General features: G+C 34.6%; 1 protein-coding gene across 2 annotated transcripts in view; it reads left to right on the plus strand.

Annotated features, from left to right (window-relative positions):
* CSMD1 (CUB and Sushi multiple domains 1) overlaps positions 1–16,376 on the plus strand; it is a 1,104,383-nt gene extending 1,088,007 nt beyond the window's left edge. For both annotated transcript variants that reach the window (XM_014948981.1, XM_014948982.1), the window contains 5 exons: positions 1,442–1,603; positions 2,625–2,737; positions 3,566–3,653; positions 9,860–9,992; positions 13,406–16,376. In XM_014948981.1, coding sequence (XP_014804467.1) covers positions 1,442–1,603; positions 2,625–2,737; positions 3,566–3,653; positions 9,860–9,992; positions 13,406–13,565 — 656 coding nt within the window. In that variant the 3' untranslated portion in view covers positions 13,566–16,376. The remainder of the gene's footprint in view (positions 1–1,441; positions 1,604–2,624; positions 2,738–3,565; positions 3,654–9,859; positions 9,993–13,405) is intronic.
* The last annotated feature ends 1,092 nt before the right edge of the window (positions 16,377–17,468 follow it).

Here is a 17,468-nt window from a genome sequence, read left to right on the forward strand (position 1 = left end):
TCTTTTTCTTACTTTTTTGTTGAAAATATATGGTATTATTGAGCTGGGTTTCTTTCCCATTTGTTTTTGCAATCAGTGATTAGGTGGAGGAGGAAATATCCATGGAATTTATTCAAAATTGATACACAGATATCTACACTGGTTAATTTCCTTCAATATTGACAGCTGCCTTTACAAGTGCTCAGAATTTGATAAAATGCCAAAAAAAAAAAAAAAACAGTTATTGTTATTAAATTAAATTTTATTTTGATTCTTAAAGCTTTACTTCTCAAATTGTAATGCCAGAAAAAGCTTAGGACTAAGAGGAAAAACGTCTGTTTTCACTTGTGAGAGGCTGCCAGGAAACACTGTGTGCTGCCTGGCCAGGAGGAGGGTTGGTCTTTTTTTGGCCAACGTAACTGTTTGTTTAACTTGGCCATCATGTTTGAAGGAAATCTTCCCCAGCATTCGTAACAACAACCTATATGGGAGAAACATAGCAACATGCAGGGGAGAAATTAGTGTTCAAGACACGTAGTACCCTGTAAATGTATCTGACATAAAATGAACATCTCATAAAATATTTTTTTTCTGTTTCCTTTTTAATTAATGTTGATATTACAGATACTGTTGAATAAGTGAGACTTTTTCTACTCTGTTGGTGATTTAGCCAAATGTTTAAAATACAATATTTAGTGACCTGTAAATAACTTTTTTTTCTGCACAAAGGAAAAATACCAATAGCATCAAATAAGTGACCCAAATACATATACTTCTTCCTGTAATTCATGCTTCATTTTATAGGTTTTTTACTTCAGATTATTCGAACTGCAGTTTCTGAGGAAAACCCCTTATTTTAAACCAAAAAAGTTCCCTGCTCTGGCAACTTCACTGTTCCCAGGTGCAGTAATATTGTACAGAGAAAAAATGTGGAATCTAAAAATGACTGATAAAAAACTTGTGCTAAACTGTATTTGGAAATCAGCGAATTCAATTAAATATTCAGTTGATACTCAGTTGAAAATCAGACATAGTGCTGCTTTAATAGAGTCATGAAACAAAAGGGATGGCCTAAGACAGTGTCTCCTTCCAGGAATCGCTGACTTCAGAATATTATTATTCTTTTTTAAATCATACCTTAAAGCTAAAAGGCTTTAGGGGAAGAGTCCATTATTTTTCATAGTCTTGGGGACATTCACCGAAACACGTAAGCTATGAAGTGTGAGGTTATTTAAGAACATATATTGTAATGGACAGGTGCAGTATATTACAGGCAACTGTGTGGAAAGGTCATTACATATATCGTTTTTACTGGTGTAAAATTGTTACTGTAATACCTCTTAGAACAGGGGATTGATGCTGTAACAGAAAAAATGAAGAGTATAACTATGGCTGGAAAGATTTCTGCTTCATTGTAGTTTACTCCTTTCTTTTTCTTTTTCCTTTGCCCACTTCTATTTAGTTCCCTCAGATGTGTTTTTTATAAATTCACTCTGGAAAGGGTTTTATGAATATTTAGGAAAAAGACAGCCTGCTACTCTGACTGTTGATTGGTTCAATACTACAAGCAGCAAAGTGAATGCCACATTCATTGAGGCATCCAACATCCAACTCAAACTATCAGGTAGGTTCAGAATTTGGTGTTAAAAAGCTGTTCTTTTAATATATTTATTTGTTCAGTTTTGTTGTATTTTCTACCAAACACAAAAAGAAACAAAAATTTTAGGTTTTCATTAAAGATCTTTTTTCTATTTATTTTGCAAAAGGGAATATCCTCAAGTAATGGTCTCTATCGGTTTCAGTCAATTTATATGTGGTCACCCAAATATTTTTCCCCTTACATGTCAAATAAATATTGAGGTTGTATTTTTTAATGTTGAACTATTGGATAGTATCAGTGCGTTGAACTCGCAGGTAATATTGAAGTGGTAGATGAAGTGTATTGTAGGCAATTTAAGAACTGTACCATTGAAAAGCTCCATTATTCAATAGTGATTAATATCTGCTTTAAAACAATATGGTCTTGATAATGGCATAACATAAAATAGGCATAGATAATTAAATAACTTAGCAATTTATGCATACCTTTTAATCAACATCAGCATTCCTTTCTGCAAATCTGGCTCTGAAGTTCTGATTTAGCCTCTGATCACAGTTATATTTGAAAAGAGCCTTATCAGCTATCTGTACATTTTAAGGTCAAGAGTCCAGAGAGAATTTCGGTGCAGCAAATTTTCTTTCACTGCGCCATTGATATTTACTATAGCGATATACTGTTGTAATGTAATCCAATTTTTTCCAGTTCAAGGAAATTTCGGGCAAGGAATTCTCTCTGCGTTCAGATTATCAAAATACTGTATGAAAAGACAAATATAACTTCCTATTTATATATGAAATTAAACAGTACAAAACCATCTTTGCACCCTATTGCCAAATATGATGTGGGAAAAAGATGAGTAAAATAAGATCCTGTTATTACTGCACTTTAAATTTTGTTTTTTCCAGGATAGAAAATTCTGTTACTAAAAATGTTTTCAACAAAATATTTTAGTTCTAAAGTGATACACTTAGCATTGAAATGATATTTGGACAAACTGGTTGAAAAATTGTTTTAAAGGCATGTGTTACCTCCTTTATGTTAATAGGTGTTTACAAGAAAGAAGAAGCCCATTTGCTCTTGAAAGTTTTTCAGATTAAAGGACCTAGTGACATTTTTGTAAGCAAGTTTGAAAATGACAACTGGGCACTCGATGGTTATGTAAGTAATCAAACCACTTTGGATAAACTTGCTAAGTTTAAACTTTGAAGTAATTTGTTACTTCCTATATAACTCTATCTGACTTTTTATATTACAAATATGGAATACAGAACTCTAGATGTCAGTGTAGAAAACATATTATTTTTCGTTTCAAAAATACATATACAAACTTCTGTCTATCACGCTCCCATTAGAATTTTGAGTTTACTAAATGGAAGGTGGAGTGAATCAGTGTATTTTGCCATGTTTTTGCCCTGTTTTCTTAAACTAGAGTAAAATTTTACCTTTAGAAATACTGTCTTTTTTGGTTTGGTAAGTAGTTCATTGCAATAAAATTATATTTAATCTTGAAGAAAAAGAGAGCCATTTTACTCTTTGTAGTTCTCTTTTGTGCCTCATGATGCTTTCTCTGAAAAATAATTTAAAATCTGAGAATTCAGCAGACTATTTTACTCTTTGTAGTTCTCTTCTGTGCCTCATGATGCTTTCTCTGAAGTCTCTGAAATAATTTAAAATCTGAGAATTCAGCAGACTTCTATATCCATATACTAGTTCAATTATGTGCATGCCAGTTGATGAACTTTAAAACCCAGAATTACACATCAGATGTTTTAAAGTCATTCCAGGTGTTACTTTGAAACTTTATTTAATACTGTTGCAAATTTAAAATTATAAATATTGTATAAGCATAGAGAATTCGCTAATATTTCAAAGGATAAAAGTGAAAATTTGGTCTCCAGAAATCTACTCTAATTCAGGAAAACAAATGGCTAAACTTTCTTACTTATTTTTTTCAGAAATCTTTTTTTCTGTTTCATCATATTCTAGGTATCATCGGGACTTGAAAGAGGTGTTTTTACCTATCAAGGTGATATACATGGAAAAGACTTTGGAAAATTTATGCTCCAAAGACAAGGTAAATGCATTCATAGAGCTTTAATATGTATAATCTTTTTGTGTCTTGCAAGAGTGAATTCAACAAATGATTCAGCTATCTGGCTGAAGTAGGCATGGGGTTTTTTTATGCCATTGATATTATAAAATTATAGTGAAATAGGCATATTTGAAATATAAAGTTCAAATCCCAATTTCACTCTGCTTAACATGTAACTATCTCATGTTTTCTAGTTAGCAACATAATAAGATGACTACAGGATGCTCTTAAAGAGAATGCCATTGCAACTGCTTGTTTTTCTGTGCACATCTTTTTGAAAGTAACAGGGGTGTCGTGCAATGGAAAGGTGTTTTCTACTCAAATATATAAATTGCAGACAGAAACATATAGGAAATTAAAAGGACAGAATCAACACTGATTTTAATAGTGTCCTTTGGAGAGTGCTTGCTGCTAATGGATGTTTCACATCTGTTTAGGCAGAATTCTACTTCATTGTCAAAAGTATGAAATGAGTGACAGGTCTATATTACAGCTATGGACCCAAGTGCTCCAGCAACTGCTGAAAAACTAGTTATTTTATTCATAAATTAATGTTGTCATAAAATCCAATAAAACATTTACTCATGAAATATTTATTCATAAAATAGTTTTTGCAAATAAGGAGCATAAACAACTGCATTTCATGGTCCCAGAACTGCTGCAGAATGGTCGAAGCATGGGCTAGGAGGAAGAGACAGCCTAGACAATATATCTACAGCAGACTGTATCTACATTTTATAAATTGCCTTGGTTCTGTTAACTTCATTGGTGCTGTACCCAGTGCCCTTTAAAGTTCTGCCAAGTCTGCCTTGTATTTCTTTGCTCTGTTAATTGCTATAATAGCAGTTATCCTATGGATTTTCTTGTCTTGGCCAGTTCTCAGATTGCTATATATGTTTAGTCACAAGGGCAAGAAACCTTATTCTTCAGTGTCTCAGCCTAAGAACTGCCAATTACTGAAGCCAAATACAATTTCAGTCTTCAGGGTAAAGTGTTGTGTGGGACAGATTGTCTGCCTGTACTTTTGTGTAATTGTTATCACCGTAATATCTAAGCTACTCTTCATTTCTGATTTTAACAAGTACATTGTAAAAGCAGAGCATCAAGATTTGTCCAAGCGTCTGTCTTGCTGAGCAGCCTTTGATATTTCAAAGCAGTGAGAGTATGGTTTCTTGGTTTTGTTTGGGGGTGGGTGTGTGTTTCTGTGGCTTGATTTTTTTTCAATAAGACAGGCCAAAAAAGTTATCCATGGTTTGCCCTCTAGCCAATAGAAGTCTGGATCCATGTAAGTCTGGATCCAGGTGTTTTAGCAGTGAAATGAGTAACTCATGGAGGTAAATGAAGAACAAGCAGAATGACAATCCAACAGTACAGCATTCTCCAGTGGGTATATTCTACACTACTGGAAAACATTGTCCGTGTCAGTTGCAATATAAGAGCTCAGTTTGTACATTCCCAAGGCTAGTAAGAAGCCGAACTGTTTAAGTTACACATGCATTCCTAAGCTGAGGGTCTCTCCTCTATAGCTTTGGCATTTCACCAGGGAGCTTGCTACAAATGCAGATACTGTCTCTTCGAGGAGATTTTGCCTAAAGAGGCACTGATTTTCTACAGGTTGTTAGTTTTCTATTGAAGAACCTACAGCTAAAAGGAAACAATGAATTGCCAGACAACACAGGTGATAATAATAGTCCATACCCTCTCATATTCAAGGATAATTTGCTTTGTTTTTAAAATCTATTCTGTTCATGAATATTCTGCTGAGGTAATGATCTCATATGTCCTCCAGCTGAAGACTTAACATATTGCCGTTTCTGCTGGAAGTTAAATTATTTGCTGCCTTTACACTAAGCCAGAAGTATGCATAAACGATGTATGCACTGGTGCATATATAATGTAATATGAAATTCTTCACCTGTGAGCATACTTCAGAAACAGCTTTTACTGAGGAATACTTGGTTAAGTGTGAAAGACCAAGCTCTTTGATGAAGAATCCCTATCACACAGTACTAGAGAAAGACCAGGCTCAGTGGATATGCCCAATCTTGGAATTTAATGACAAGAAAACACTGAGTACTTTTGTTTCTAAGTACTGTTTATCCTCTTTCAGAAGTTTTCTTGTAGCTTTATAGAATAACCCAGAAGGCAAAAAGATCTCTGTTATCAGTCTCCAAAAAAATTAGAACTGTATCTGAGCCTACTTAAGGGGCCCAGGTTGTGACACCAAATTATTTAATCTGTTTTGCTAAGTAGTCAATCATTGCTGGGGGCTTTTTGCTTGTTTTGTTATGTTTTAATAACTTGGTCTCTAAAGGCTGCAAGTCTGTGGCTGTGCTCCCTTTCTGTATTGCTGAGTGCCTGGGCCTCACCACTGCAGTTCTAGAAGATGCTTAGTCTAAAATCTTGTCTTTGTTCACTCCAATCTGGTCTGTTCTTTAATATTGTATGAAAAAGTGGCTTTGTAAGAAGGTAACTTGCTTCACCAAATGATTATTTTCTTATATTTATTTTCTCTGGGGAAATGCAATGACCCACTTCTGTTGTTTTTTTTCCAAAGTACTTTTTTAGCTTGTCCAATTGAGATAACAGATATTGACAAGAAATATGAAATATGAATAATTAATTTGCATCTGTGATTTATTAGATCAATGGCTGTGAAATACATGTTCATTTCTTGAAATTGATCAACTCTTAAAAGCGTTGAACATCACGAGACGCGAAATTTAAATTTCACTCTATAAAGGTGTCATCCTTCCTCTCTAGATCCTTTTGAATTCTTTACATCTAAACAGGATGCTCACAGCTTCAGAGTACAAAATGATTGTGTGTTAGCTAATGCACAAATAGATAGCTAGGACTAATGAGCTATGAGACTATGTTAATATACTCCTCACACCCAATGAGGCACCCAAAGAGTCCTTGCTATCAGGCAGTTATCAGTCAGGTCCAGTCCCCGTCACTCTTTGGAAGCTGCTGACTTGCTTTCTGTGCCAGTATTTATGCTCTTAAATCCTTCAGTTGCTAACCATCCTTGTCTCAGAAATTACTCTCCTACCGGCAGTTCTGCTTTTCTTATCTTGCATGGCTTTTGCTGTCAACTTCTCCCACTGCAACAGCAGTTTCCTGAGTAAAACTGAGCCATGCTGTACTGATGCCAGACAGTTTAAACCTTGGGCTAGGAATGACAGGGGACATGCATTCAAAAGCTCCAAACAATGATAAGGAAATGCTTTTAATAAGTATTTTCTTTCAAAAAGTATTATTTTCTAGTATGTATAAAGGACAGAACTCAGTAACCACCTAAAGGGTAGAAATACACAGAATCACAGAATGGTAGGGGTTGGAAGGAACCTTCGGAGACCTTCTAGTCCAACCCCCCTGCCAACTGGAGCAGGTTGGACAGGAATGCATCTAGGTGGGTTTGAATATCTCCAGAGAAGCTTGCACAATAATGATTTCACTGTGTATTATCAGAATTTGAACTTCGCCTGACTGCTGCTTTTTTTGGGAGGCTAAAGAAACCCCTGTTATTCTATGAAATGTTTAAAAAACATTTATAATCTTACTGAATAACTGTCAATTAAATAACATGTTTTCCAGTCACAAAGTATGTCTTTTTCATGAAAACAAAACCAAACTATCTTTTACACTGTTGGCTGGTTTTTTTTTGTCTATTAGCACGCAGTTATTTCCACTTTTGTGTTTTTTGCTGTGGTGGCAATCAATACCTAAATTAGAGCAGTAGAATAGACTTTCCAATTTCTCACCGTCAGAATAAATACAAAGTTCACATCAGGATGCGTTTAATCACACACAACTCTGAAAATGATTGTAAAAAGTAGACCCCACTGTGTTGAAGTTAAATCGAGTCTCACGTATGAATAAAGCTCAAATTATCCAGAATTACAGCAAAGTTTCTTTTCTGTAATGAAAAGAACACAAGCACACCATCCAAACCTGGTCAACACTTCTCCAGCGACAATTAAAGGTTCTAAACATCAGATAAAATTTTCAAGCTTGATTACCCTAAACATACTTTTAAAACTGTAGAGATATAGAATATTCAATTGCCTCAAATAGGAGCTTTGAGTACTAAATATTGAATGTGGGTCAGTTATCAGAGGTAACTTAAAAATAATCTAAATATAAGTTTGTGCCTAGTTTTAAATACTCAGTTACACAAAAAAAAAGTATTGAAATTTTCAAAAAACTCCGTACCAAAATTTCATGCCAAGAATTGCTTATTATGAATTTCAAACTATTGTTTTCTTTTAGCTGAATTCTGATTACATCTTTTGCAATTTTTCCACTCCTTATACATTAAAATGTACCTATCGTATGTGCCATAATAATAGCTTTGAGATATAAATTAAGAGTTTGTTGATCGTATATATTTCTCTTTATTTCGGTACTTGGTTAGGATTTTAAGTAAGATTTAAAATATTAATTCCAGGTTTTTTGCTGATGTAAGCTGATTAAAATTAATTTGATTATTACCATATTTTTTATTAATTACTCCAAATAATTGGGAAAAAAGCTAGGGATTTTAATAGTAAAGGATGAAGACATTGATAACTGCATGTAGTTTTGTAAACTTCAGTCACTTCTTCTAACCAATATAATTTCTTAACTGTGGTAACTACTTTATTCTGTCTTTAATTTAGATTGGTTGAAGACCATCCAGTACATGTGCAATACAATAACAAATACATAAAATTACGCTCTTCCACGTTCTTGATTATTGAGGCAAATATTGGATTACTAAAGTCCAAAATTTTTATAATGCAGTAGTTCTACATTAAAACAATTCAATGTTAATTAATTTAATCCACATTAGTGTGATAAAACTCATAATATAGTTAATTTCATTAATTTGAAAAGGTTAGTATTCACCAGTTCTTCAGAGAAATATAGAGTACCCTGATATGTGACAGATTAAGGCATTGAAAAACACTGAAGTACAGTATTTTGTCACATTTAGTGATCAAATCTGGCAATTCTGAAATTCCTGGAGGGGGCTGCCTTCATTTTGAAGAGAACTTAATTACTTTCTAGAATTTAATACATTTTGTAAAATGAATTGCTCAAAATGTATTATAATATTAGCAATTGAAACATGTAAGTTTTAAAATTTGTAACAGAAGAAAAACTTACCTTCTTCCTCTTTTGCATTGAGCTTGAACTGCGAGAAATCATAGGAGAACTGTTTGGTTTTGTCTCATTTTTGCAACTTATTTTAGATATTTTAGTAGATTATTGAAAGCAGCGCAATGGCATCGTGTCTCTGCTATATAACCGGTCTGTGCCAGGGTCCTAAAAAGATTGATGCTGATGCTATTGCCATCAAGGGGGGAGTCGTGGTGTTTGAGACAGTGTGTCCTGGTGGGTTGGAGCATTTCTGAGCGGTAAACACCAGTGTCTCCAATTAAATTTTCTATATTTTTCACTGTAAAATTATTTTTCATCCTTCACGATTTGAATTATCAGGATGGACACCTGTTTAAGCAATTTAACCATGTCTGTCTTTATACTGATGGAAACATGGATTGTGCAAAATGCTTTACAGTCCAGTTTTCCTGCTTGTGGACGACAGGAACCCGGCGAGGCCATCCATGCCTTTGCATTCCCCACACCTCAGTTTTATCCCTGTGCAAACGTAGCTGCCACAGGCTCTAAAACATGCTCACGTTTCACCACTCAAAAGAGGGGTAAAGCAGCCAAGACGTGCTCACGGGTGCACAGACTTGGGAGCTGAGCAGAAGGCTTGTGGTTTATAGCAGTTACCTTAGTTCTCTCTTTCCTTTCCGTGTCCGACGTGGTCTCGCGTTGCTTGCTGTTTCTCAGCTGAGTATTAAGGCTGCAGGCATAGAATACTTTTTGCAGTGTTAACAACTTTTATTGTAGAAGGTAAATTGCTTCAATTTCTTGAAGTAGTGACTTATGAGAGGTGTAGTTCATAATTATTTTACTTGCTGCATACCTTTTTCAAATCGTTTTGATAGTTATTGATACATTATTAAGTGGTATTAACAAGATTTATACTCTGATACTGCATGTTACTATTCTCATAGTTTTTTTAAATAGAACGATTTTATCCAGACATTTTTTTCTTTCATTCCTTAATAAAAAGAGAGCTGTGAGATAGAAAACCTGGGAATTTTATTTCTGCCCTTTTTGTTTCATTTCAGGTCCTTTAAGCGCAGACACAGACCTTTCCAATCACTATTACGGTACAAACAGCAGTTCTGTTGCAGCTGCCATCCTGGTACCTTTCTTCGCTCTAATATTATCAGGGTTTGCATTTTACCTCTACAAACACAGGTATTGTAAATATTATTTATTCAGTAACTTAATAAGCTTTTTGTTTTAACTTTGATACGTAAGTGTAACTAGACAGCAGAATACTGAAGCTTGCAAGAATATCTTTTCTCTAGAAAGGCAAATATTTCTAAGGTTCAGTGTAGGGCAGTTCTTAATGCTGAACAATTAGAAAAATGAGTCACTGTGTTAAGGAGCAAAGATCTATCAACCTTCTTGGTTCGTTAGGCTGAATCAGATTGAAATCTCAGGTCACATGTTTTATTCTTTCATTTTAAAGCTTTATTAAGTTGAATGTATGCTGCTTCTTTCAAAATGATTATGAGTATTAATTATATGAGCTGAAAAATCCATAAATCCCATGAGGGAACAGCCATAATGAGACTACTTACAGTACATGCTGAATAAGCTACTGGATGCCACTAGAATTGGCATCACTTCAGCTCACATGAAACTTTTATATGTCATTGGATAATAAAATAAATCCAACCACCTTGTCTGAATCTGGTTTAAAAGCTGATATCTAAGTATCTATTGAACATTTGTTCATTCTGAGTGATATTTGGCGTTTTTTATCTTTTCATATTTAGGTACAATACTCTCTGACCTCCTTGTGTCATTTGCAGTTTGCAAAATGGTGTTTAACAGAAATGCAGATTTTAAATAACATGCTCTTAAAACTTCTATAATCATGATACCGAGAGTATTTCATGATTATAAGAAGTGAAGTCCATTATTGCCTTGTGATGGACTGGACTGTCTACCTATCTCAGCATTAGAAGATGTAGGAAAAAGAAATTGCAGTAGGGCTTGAACTTGTGAACTCCAGTTAAAATGATGCATGTCCTGAAATGTAATATGGTCTTTTGTTGAAAAAATTGCTGAGGAAAAGCTGTGAGCTCTCTCAGAACATATTAGTATAAGATGCCTTTTTGATGCCTACAGATCTGCATTCTCAGATAGTTCCTGCTCTACAAAGGGGGGAACCTAAACAGCAGCATGAAAGCACAGGCGTTCAGATTGGTTGAAGAAATGGAATGTAAAGGGAACACTGTTGTTCCTTTGTTGTTCCTCTCACAAATAGGAAGCAAACTCTAAGAAAAAAAATATTAAAACTGTATTGTGACGTAGGGGTAAACAGGGGTTTATTCTATGAAGTTTCTTGTGTCCTGCATGAGCAGTGGAGATTCTGTTTTCTATGCAGGAGATATACATATGTATTTAAGAGGAAAGAGCACGGAATATGTGACTTTTGAAGGCACTTGCTTGAAATTACCTTAATGACCAGAACAGCAACATGAAATTTTTACCATGATGCGATAGTAGTTACGCCCCTAGAGGCTCTTTATATCAGAATTTGAAGGTCTTCCTAGGGGACGATTTTATGGATGTTTCTGCTGTGCTTATGTCATACTAATAACATCTAGTTAGAACCAGGGTTGTTACACAGTTTCTGTAACTTTTATCTGACAGACAGGGATTGCTTAATGAATGAAGACAACATCTCAGTCTTTCTGAACAAAATTAAAATATGTTTAGTTACTTACACTTAGGAAAGCTCCTAAGCATGTTTTGTTATTTCTAAAATGAAAACATGCAGAAAAAGACATATTTATGAGTAACATAATTATTCGTAGATTGCCAATTTCCATTAGTGCCATCTTTCCAGTAATAATTTTCACTATCTGCTATCCAAAACAGTATCATTTTCTTAAAAAAAAATTATCTTAAAGAACTCTTTTCTGAAGTTTTATCATGAGATTCTTTTCTGAATTGTTTTATGGTTTTTAAGCACCAGGCATCTACATTTTACACTCCTTTGTTCACTTTCTTGCCCTATTTGAATTACATGTATAAAATTATATACTGATCCTCCTTTATATAGTTGTTTAGATATGTTTAGATGCTAAGAGATTTAAGGTGAAAGTAGTAAAATATAATAGGATATAATTTTACTGGATATATCAAAAAGTCTGCACAATCCTGTTTTATTTTTCATTTAATCATTGGCTTTAATATGTTGTAGCAGAACTTTGCTAAAAATGTAAATAATCTTGACATTTTGATATGTTCTTTATGGTGGTAAAACGCTGCCCAAAATAGAAGTGTTTACTGAAAGATAATTCTTTCTATCCTTTGATATTCAAATGTCAAAGTTTACGTGAATATTATTAAGGATATGATCAATCTGATTACATCTGTTTGGACATATAAAATCTCTGTCAAGGTATTTAGTAGTGTTTGTGGATGACAGTATTTATGGAGGTATGCAGGCATGCATCTACTGGAATAACAGAAATTACTGACCCTTATCTGAAGGTTACTACGGTTGGCAGTACAATGTATTCTGGACACTTGCTGTGTCAGTGAAATAGTTGCCTGGTGGAAGCTACGTTGGCTGACTTTGCAGTGGCTTAGGTTTAGTAGTGCCCAGGAGACCTGTTACAGCACTTCACTGGTGCAACGCTAACTTCTTGCTCTGGAATGGTAATAAACAGCTGATACCAGCAAATTGCTAAACCATTCTCTCTACCTCTGCTTGGAAACATTTAAGTCAATGAAATGAGTGGGTGTTTATCTCATCTAGAACCCAAGATGCTATCAAAAGAATGGATTAGAAGCTACTCACTCTCCTCTTTTAAACGGACAATTTGTGTTGATCTTCATCAGAACGTTCGCACAGGTGGTCCAGTTGCCTTCCTAGGTATACTGTAAAATTGTGGGTAAAATCCCAAATCTTCAGGAAGTTCAACTGGAATATGCTTGATGGTGATAAATTAAATTAATCATGTTAAAGATGCTACTGTAGTTTTGACATTAATATCAACACTTTAGAAAGACAAGGATAGAGACACATATAAATTGGTAAGGTATTCATTTAGTAAAGCTGGAATAATTGTTTCCACTTTATGTAAGGATTTTTTTGTGATCAGACTAATAATCTAAAACTGAAAGTGTCATCAGAAAATATCATAATTGTTATTACTGACAGAAAATATTATAAATGTTATCAGTTCCAACTTTTGTTTCTACTTTTGTTGTATGTTGCTTTACTTTTGGCTGCTAATTTGGGCACTAACTATTGGCAAGATATAAAGTTGTCATTCTTTTGACATTTTTATAGTGGAAAATGCTTGCCTATATTTTGCCTATGTTGTCTCTGTGATTTGTAGCATCAGTTTCTCCATTAGGAATTTGTTTTCTTCTCTTCCTGCTATGAAAAATAACTTCCAGAAAGATTTCTCTTACGTTTCAAGTCCTGCAGTATCTGTTATGGGTCTTCTTTTATCACTTTTAGACAGTTGTGCAACTTGTATAGGTAGGCTGGAAGCATTATAGGTAAAACTTAAAATAATTGTAAAATACTTATTTTTATGGGTTACTAATGATAATTTCCATCTTTTTTTTTTTCCCAGAACAAGACCAAAAGTACAGTACAATGGGTATGCTGGACATGAAAACAGTAATGGACAGGCTTCATTTGAAAATCCCATGTATGACACAAACTTAAAACCCACAGAGGCAAAGGCTGTGAGGTTTGATACGACTCTGAACACAGTTTGTACAGTGGTATAGCCTTCAGTGCCCAATATGACTGATTCATAGCCATACCTCTGATGGACAAGCAGTAATTCCTTTGGTGCCATATACCAGTTTCCCTTCTTCTCTTGGCTTTGCTGCTGTAATCTTTAACATCTTCTGTCAGCCTACATGCAGCTAAATTTTCTGGTAAAAGCGTGTCAGTCTTCTGGGGATCAGACAAAGAATATTTTTTCATCTTGAAGTTGGATCAAAATGCCTGGCTGCATCTGCTTGAAATCAAGGCACACTTTAAGGAAGACTGCCAAGTCATGCCAATTTTTCATATTTAATGCCTCAGACTTTCATATTTGTATGTGGCTGGATGCCTTTCAATGCATTCTTCTGGGCACTTGGATAAATCCTTTGAGTACTGTAACAAATGATAGCACCACAGATTATCCCCGGGAATATTCTGAAGAAATAAAGCTCTTTTGAAGAAGACAACCTTCCTTGAGGTTGCATACACCTGCAAATGCTTTACCATTGAAATCTTGCTAAAATTAAAAAAACTTACAGTGTATCTCATACATAGGGCAGTTTACCAATTTCCCAATCAGCCGTTATATTGCAAAATGTTAATGCACAATTTTTTTGCACTAGAGTGTTATGGATGACTGAGTAAGATGCTGGTAAAAATATACAGGGTTTCTACACACTGTCCATTGTATATAGACATTCACTCACTCTTTGCCAAGCAAAACATTCCACAATAAAATTATTTGGAATATTAAATTATGAGCCCCATGCTTAGCACCAGTTAAAATCCTGTGCGATAGAAGACAATATTTCTTTTGTCAATTTTTGACTAAATTTCTTTGTAAACGTGATTAGAAGTCACTGGAGATTTTCATCCAGAACAAGAGCCCATTTCTAAGAAATTTTCATTGCCAGTATTGTTTTCTTCTGAAATCAGTCATCAGTCACCATTGTCAGTATCATACTATTTAACAGCAGGGGGGTTAGCAGCTATTGCTGCTTGCCATGTACAAATGTGAATAGTAATTTATTTTAGATAGCTCATAAAGCCTGTGAGCCTGTGCTCATAATACAGTCTTCCCTTTTGCATTTTTTTCCATTTTTTCCTGTAAGATGACATCATTTTCTGATGTTACACGGAATTAAACCACATTACAGTAGCATATGTAAACCCAGTGCAAATTGTCTATAACAAGCTGTCATTCAGTTTCTACTTTGAACAAAGAGAAATATTCAGCTATCTTTGCTTTCTGTTCCTTTTCAGATTTTTTAAACACACTGCTTACTGCTTTTGTACTTACACAGTTTGACAGAGAACGTTTGACGTTTGTAAATATGAATGGTTGAGTACATCATTAACATTTGCTTAGAATTGGAGGTTTTATTGAACGAAAACATACAAAGATGCCATTGGGCAGATTGATTGAGTTTTAAAATTAGGAAAATACAGGAAATAATGAATCAAAATCTGATTTTAGTCATACGCGTTGAGCTCAGAAACCAGGAAAGTTGCTTTGCTTTTCTTTAAAATTCAGGGTTGATTTTTATTGTTCTTGTTTGCTGAAACTGTCCTAATGTTATCAAAAACTGTGGAAAAATGTTTCTGAACTCCATATGTGTGTAGGTCTTGCTGTTATACACAAAACAAAAAGGTAACGTCAGGCCAATAACAGGTTTTTCAGCTAATGTTGCAGAACGCAAAGAAAATTTCAAAGGTAACCCTTGGTCAGCTTAACAACTCTACATCTGTTAGATGAAAAATACCAGCAATATAATACATTATTGTAGGGCCTCCAGCTGTTATATTCTTCATATGAGCAAGAAACTCTGAAGAAACTTTAATAAATAATCCTTTCCAGTCAGTTCCTTGATCATTTTGTTAGTAGTTTTTGGCTTGCTTTTTTGTTTGTTTCTGAGGTTTTTGTGCAGTGTTTCATTTATCTGTCACATCTCAGAGCCCTTCACATTTCCTGAGAAAGAACAAAATCATCAGATCAAAGTTGTTGTCCTGATCTTCCCTCGTGTAGAGGAAGTCGCTCTGCAACTGAAGAGCTTCCTTAAGAACAGTGGGACAGGGAGGGAAGTTGTTGTGTGATTAAAGTTTTTGACAGGTGTTCAAATACCACATTACTGCTTTGGAAGTCTTTCTGTAGTGGCAATGGCAGGAAAAAAAAAAAAGGAGTATTGAAAACAAGCGCAAAATTCTTGCTAAGTAGCTATTTTTGATGTTTTCTACTACTGCCCTTACAGTGTATTCTTCAGTGAGCTGTCTCACTGTGACCACTGAGGAATGTGTTGGAGGAAAGGTCCCAGAAAAGAGAATAGTTAAATTATTTGATCTTTTGTGTTAGAGAGCCCAGATCCTATGAATCCTTTATCTAGTGGTTCATTTTGGGGAGGTTACGTAAGGAGTGTTTATCCCAAGCCAGTGTTCTTTGATCAGGGACACTCAAAATTGGGGCACACTGACAAATTATCCTAAGATGCTTGTTTGGAGTATTGATTAAGCAGGAACATCAGACTGGAACCCAAGGCAAGCTCTTGTATTTTTATCAGTTCTATCCACATCCTTCAAATGCCTCTCCTCCTCTGCTATGTTTGAGACTGCTGTTCAGTTTGGAGCTCTTTCTCCTGCAGTTATTTTACGGAAGGCTGTGTACACACGCACTTACATATGGTGCTTCATCAGAATAAGACTCTTAAAATGTTGTGCTGTGATCGGGTGATGGCAGCCAGGAAATCTGCTTTCTGAGATATATGCAGAAGACTTTCCCCCAAGTGTTGACCAGATCATTATGATGGGCTAATAATACATGCTATGTATTTTTTTAAAAAACAGGTTATGTGCTTCAAAGCTGTTAAAAACTGCTGCTTGTATCACACATCTTGCCTTTCTCCAGGCTAGCTGCAATAATTTTTTTTCTTGTGTAAAATATTTTGTAAACAAAGAAAAGCTGTTATTAAAAAAAAAAAAAAAAGGGGGGGGGGGGGGGGGGGGGGGGGGTTGGGGAAGAACGCCGGCATTATGATCAAGTCAATCTAATTTTCATTCCCAGTATTTCATTCTGCCATTTCACTACATGCTGCTGTGACATGAAGTAGGTGCAAAAGAACTTTTTGTACAGAGATATATTTTTTATGAAGAATTTGTAAAATGGGAGGGTGAGGGTGGGGGGGTTGGGGAAGAACGCCGGCATTATGATCAAGTCAATCTAATTTTCATTCCCAGTATTTCATTCTGCCATTTCACTACATGCTGCTGTGACATGAAGTAGGTGCAAAAGAACTTTTTGTACAGAGATATATTTTTTATGAAGAATTTGTAAAATTATTAAATATGCTGTACTTTTTTGATTAATGTAGGTAAATTGTTAAAAATAAATGTTTTTACAATACAAAAAAAATTGTAATTTTCCCAATAATGTAAAATTTACCATCTTTAGCTGATTTTCAGTTCTGATCCTATTACACATGTATTAATATTAAAGTGGCCTGTTAAAAATAAACAGTATTCTCTTTGGCAAAAAAAAAAAAATACTATAAAAGATTGTAATATAGCCTGTGCAATGCCACCTACCTTGAAAGCAAAATCAGAGTTCTAATTAAATATTTAATTTTAGATTTTCAGCTTTTGTGTGACCTATTCTTGTCAACCTTTTTCCTTCTATTTACTTTTATGCTTTCAAATATCAGATATTGATTTTTTTTAATTACATGACATTGTTCAGGAGAATCTTAAATCTTGTCATTTTAGTTCCCAAGAATTATGTAAGTTGGCAAAAATTTTCAGGTGCTGTCTTGTGAGATGGGATCTACCTCCTGTTATCTTACACTTGTCATTTGGATTTTAAAATGGGACTTAGGCTCCCATATCATTTGGTTCTTTTATAAAAAATAACCTGTTTATTCTTCCACAAGCCT

This window comes from Calidris pugnax, unplaced genomic scaffold (assembly GCF_001431845.1).
Source record: "Calidris pugnax isolate Ruff unplaced genomic scaffold, ASM143184v1 scaffold141, whole genome shotgun sequence".
Taxonomy (NCBI): domain Eukaryota; kingdom Metazoa; phylum Chordata; class Aves; order Charadriiformes; family Scolopacidae; genus Calidris; species Calidris pugnax.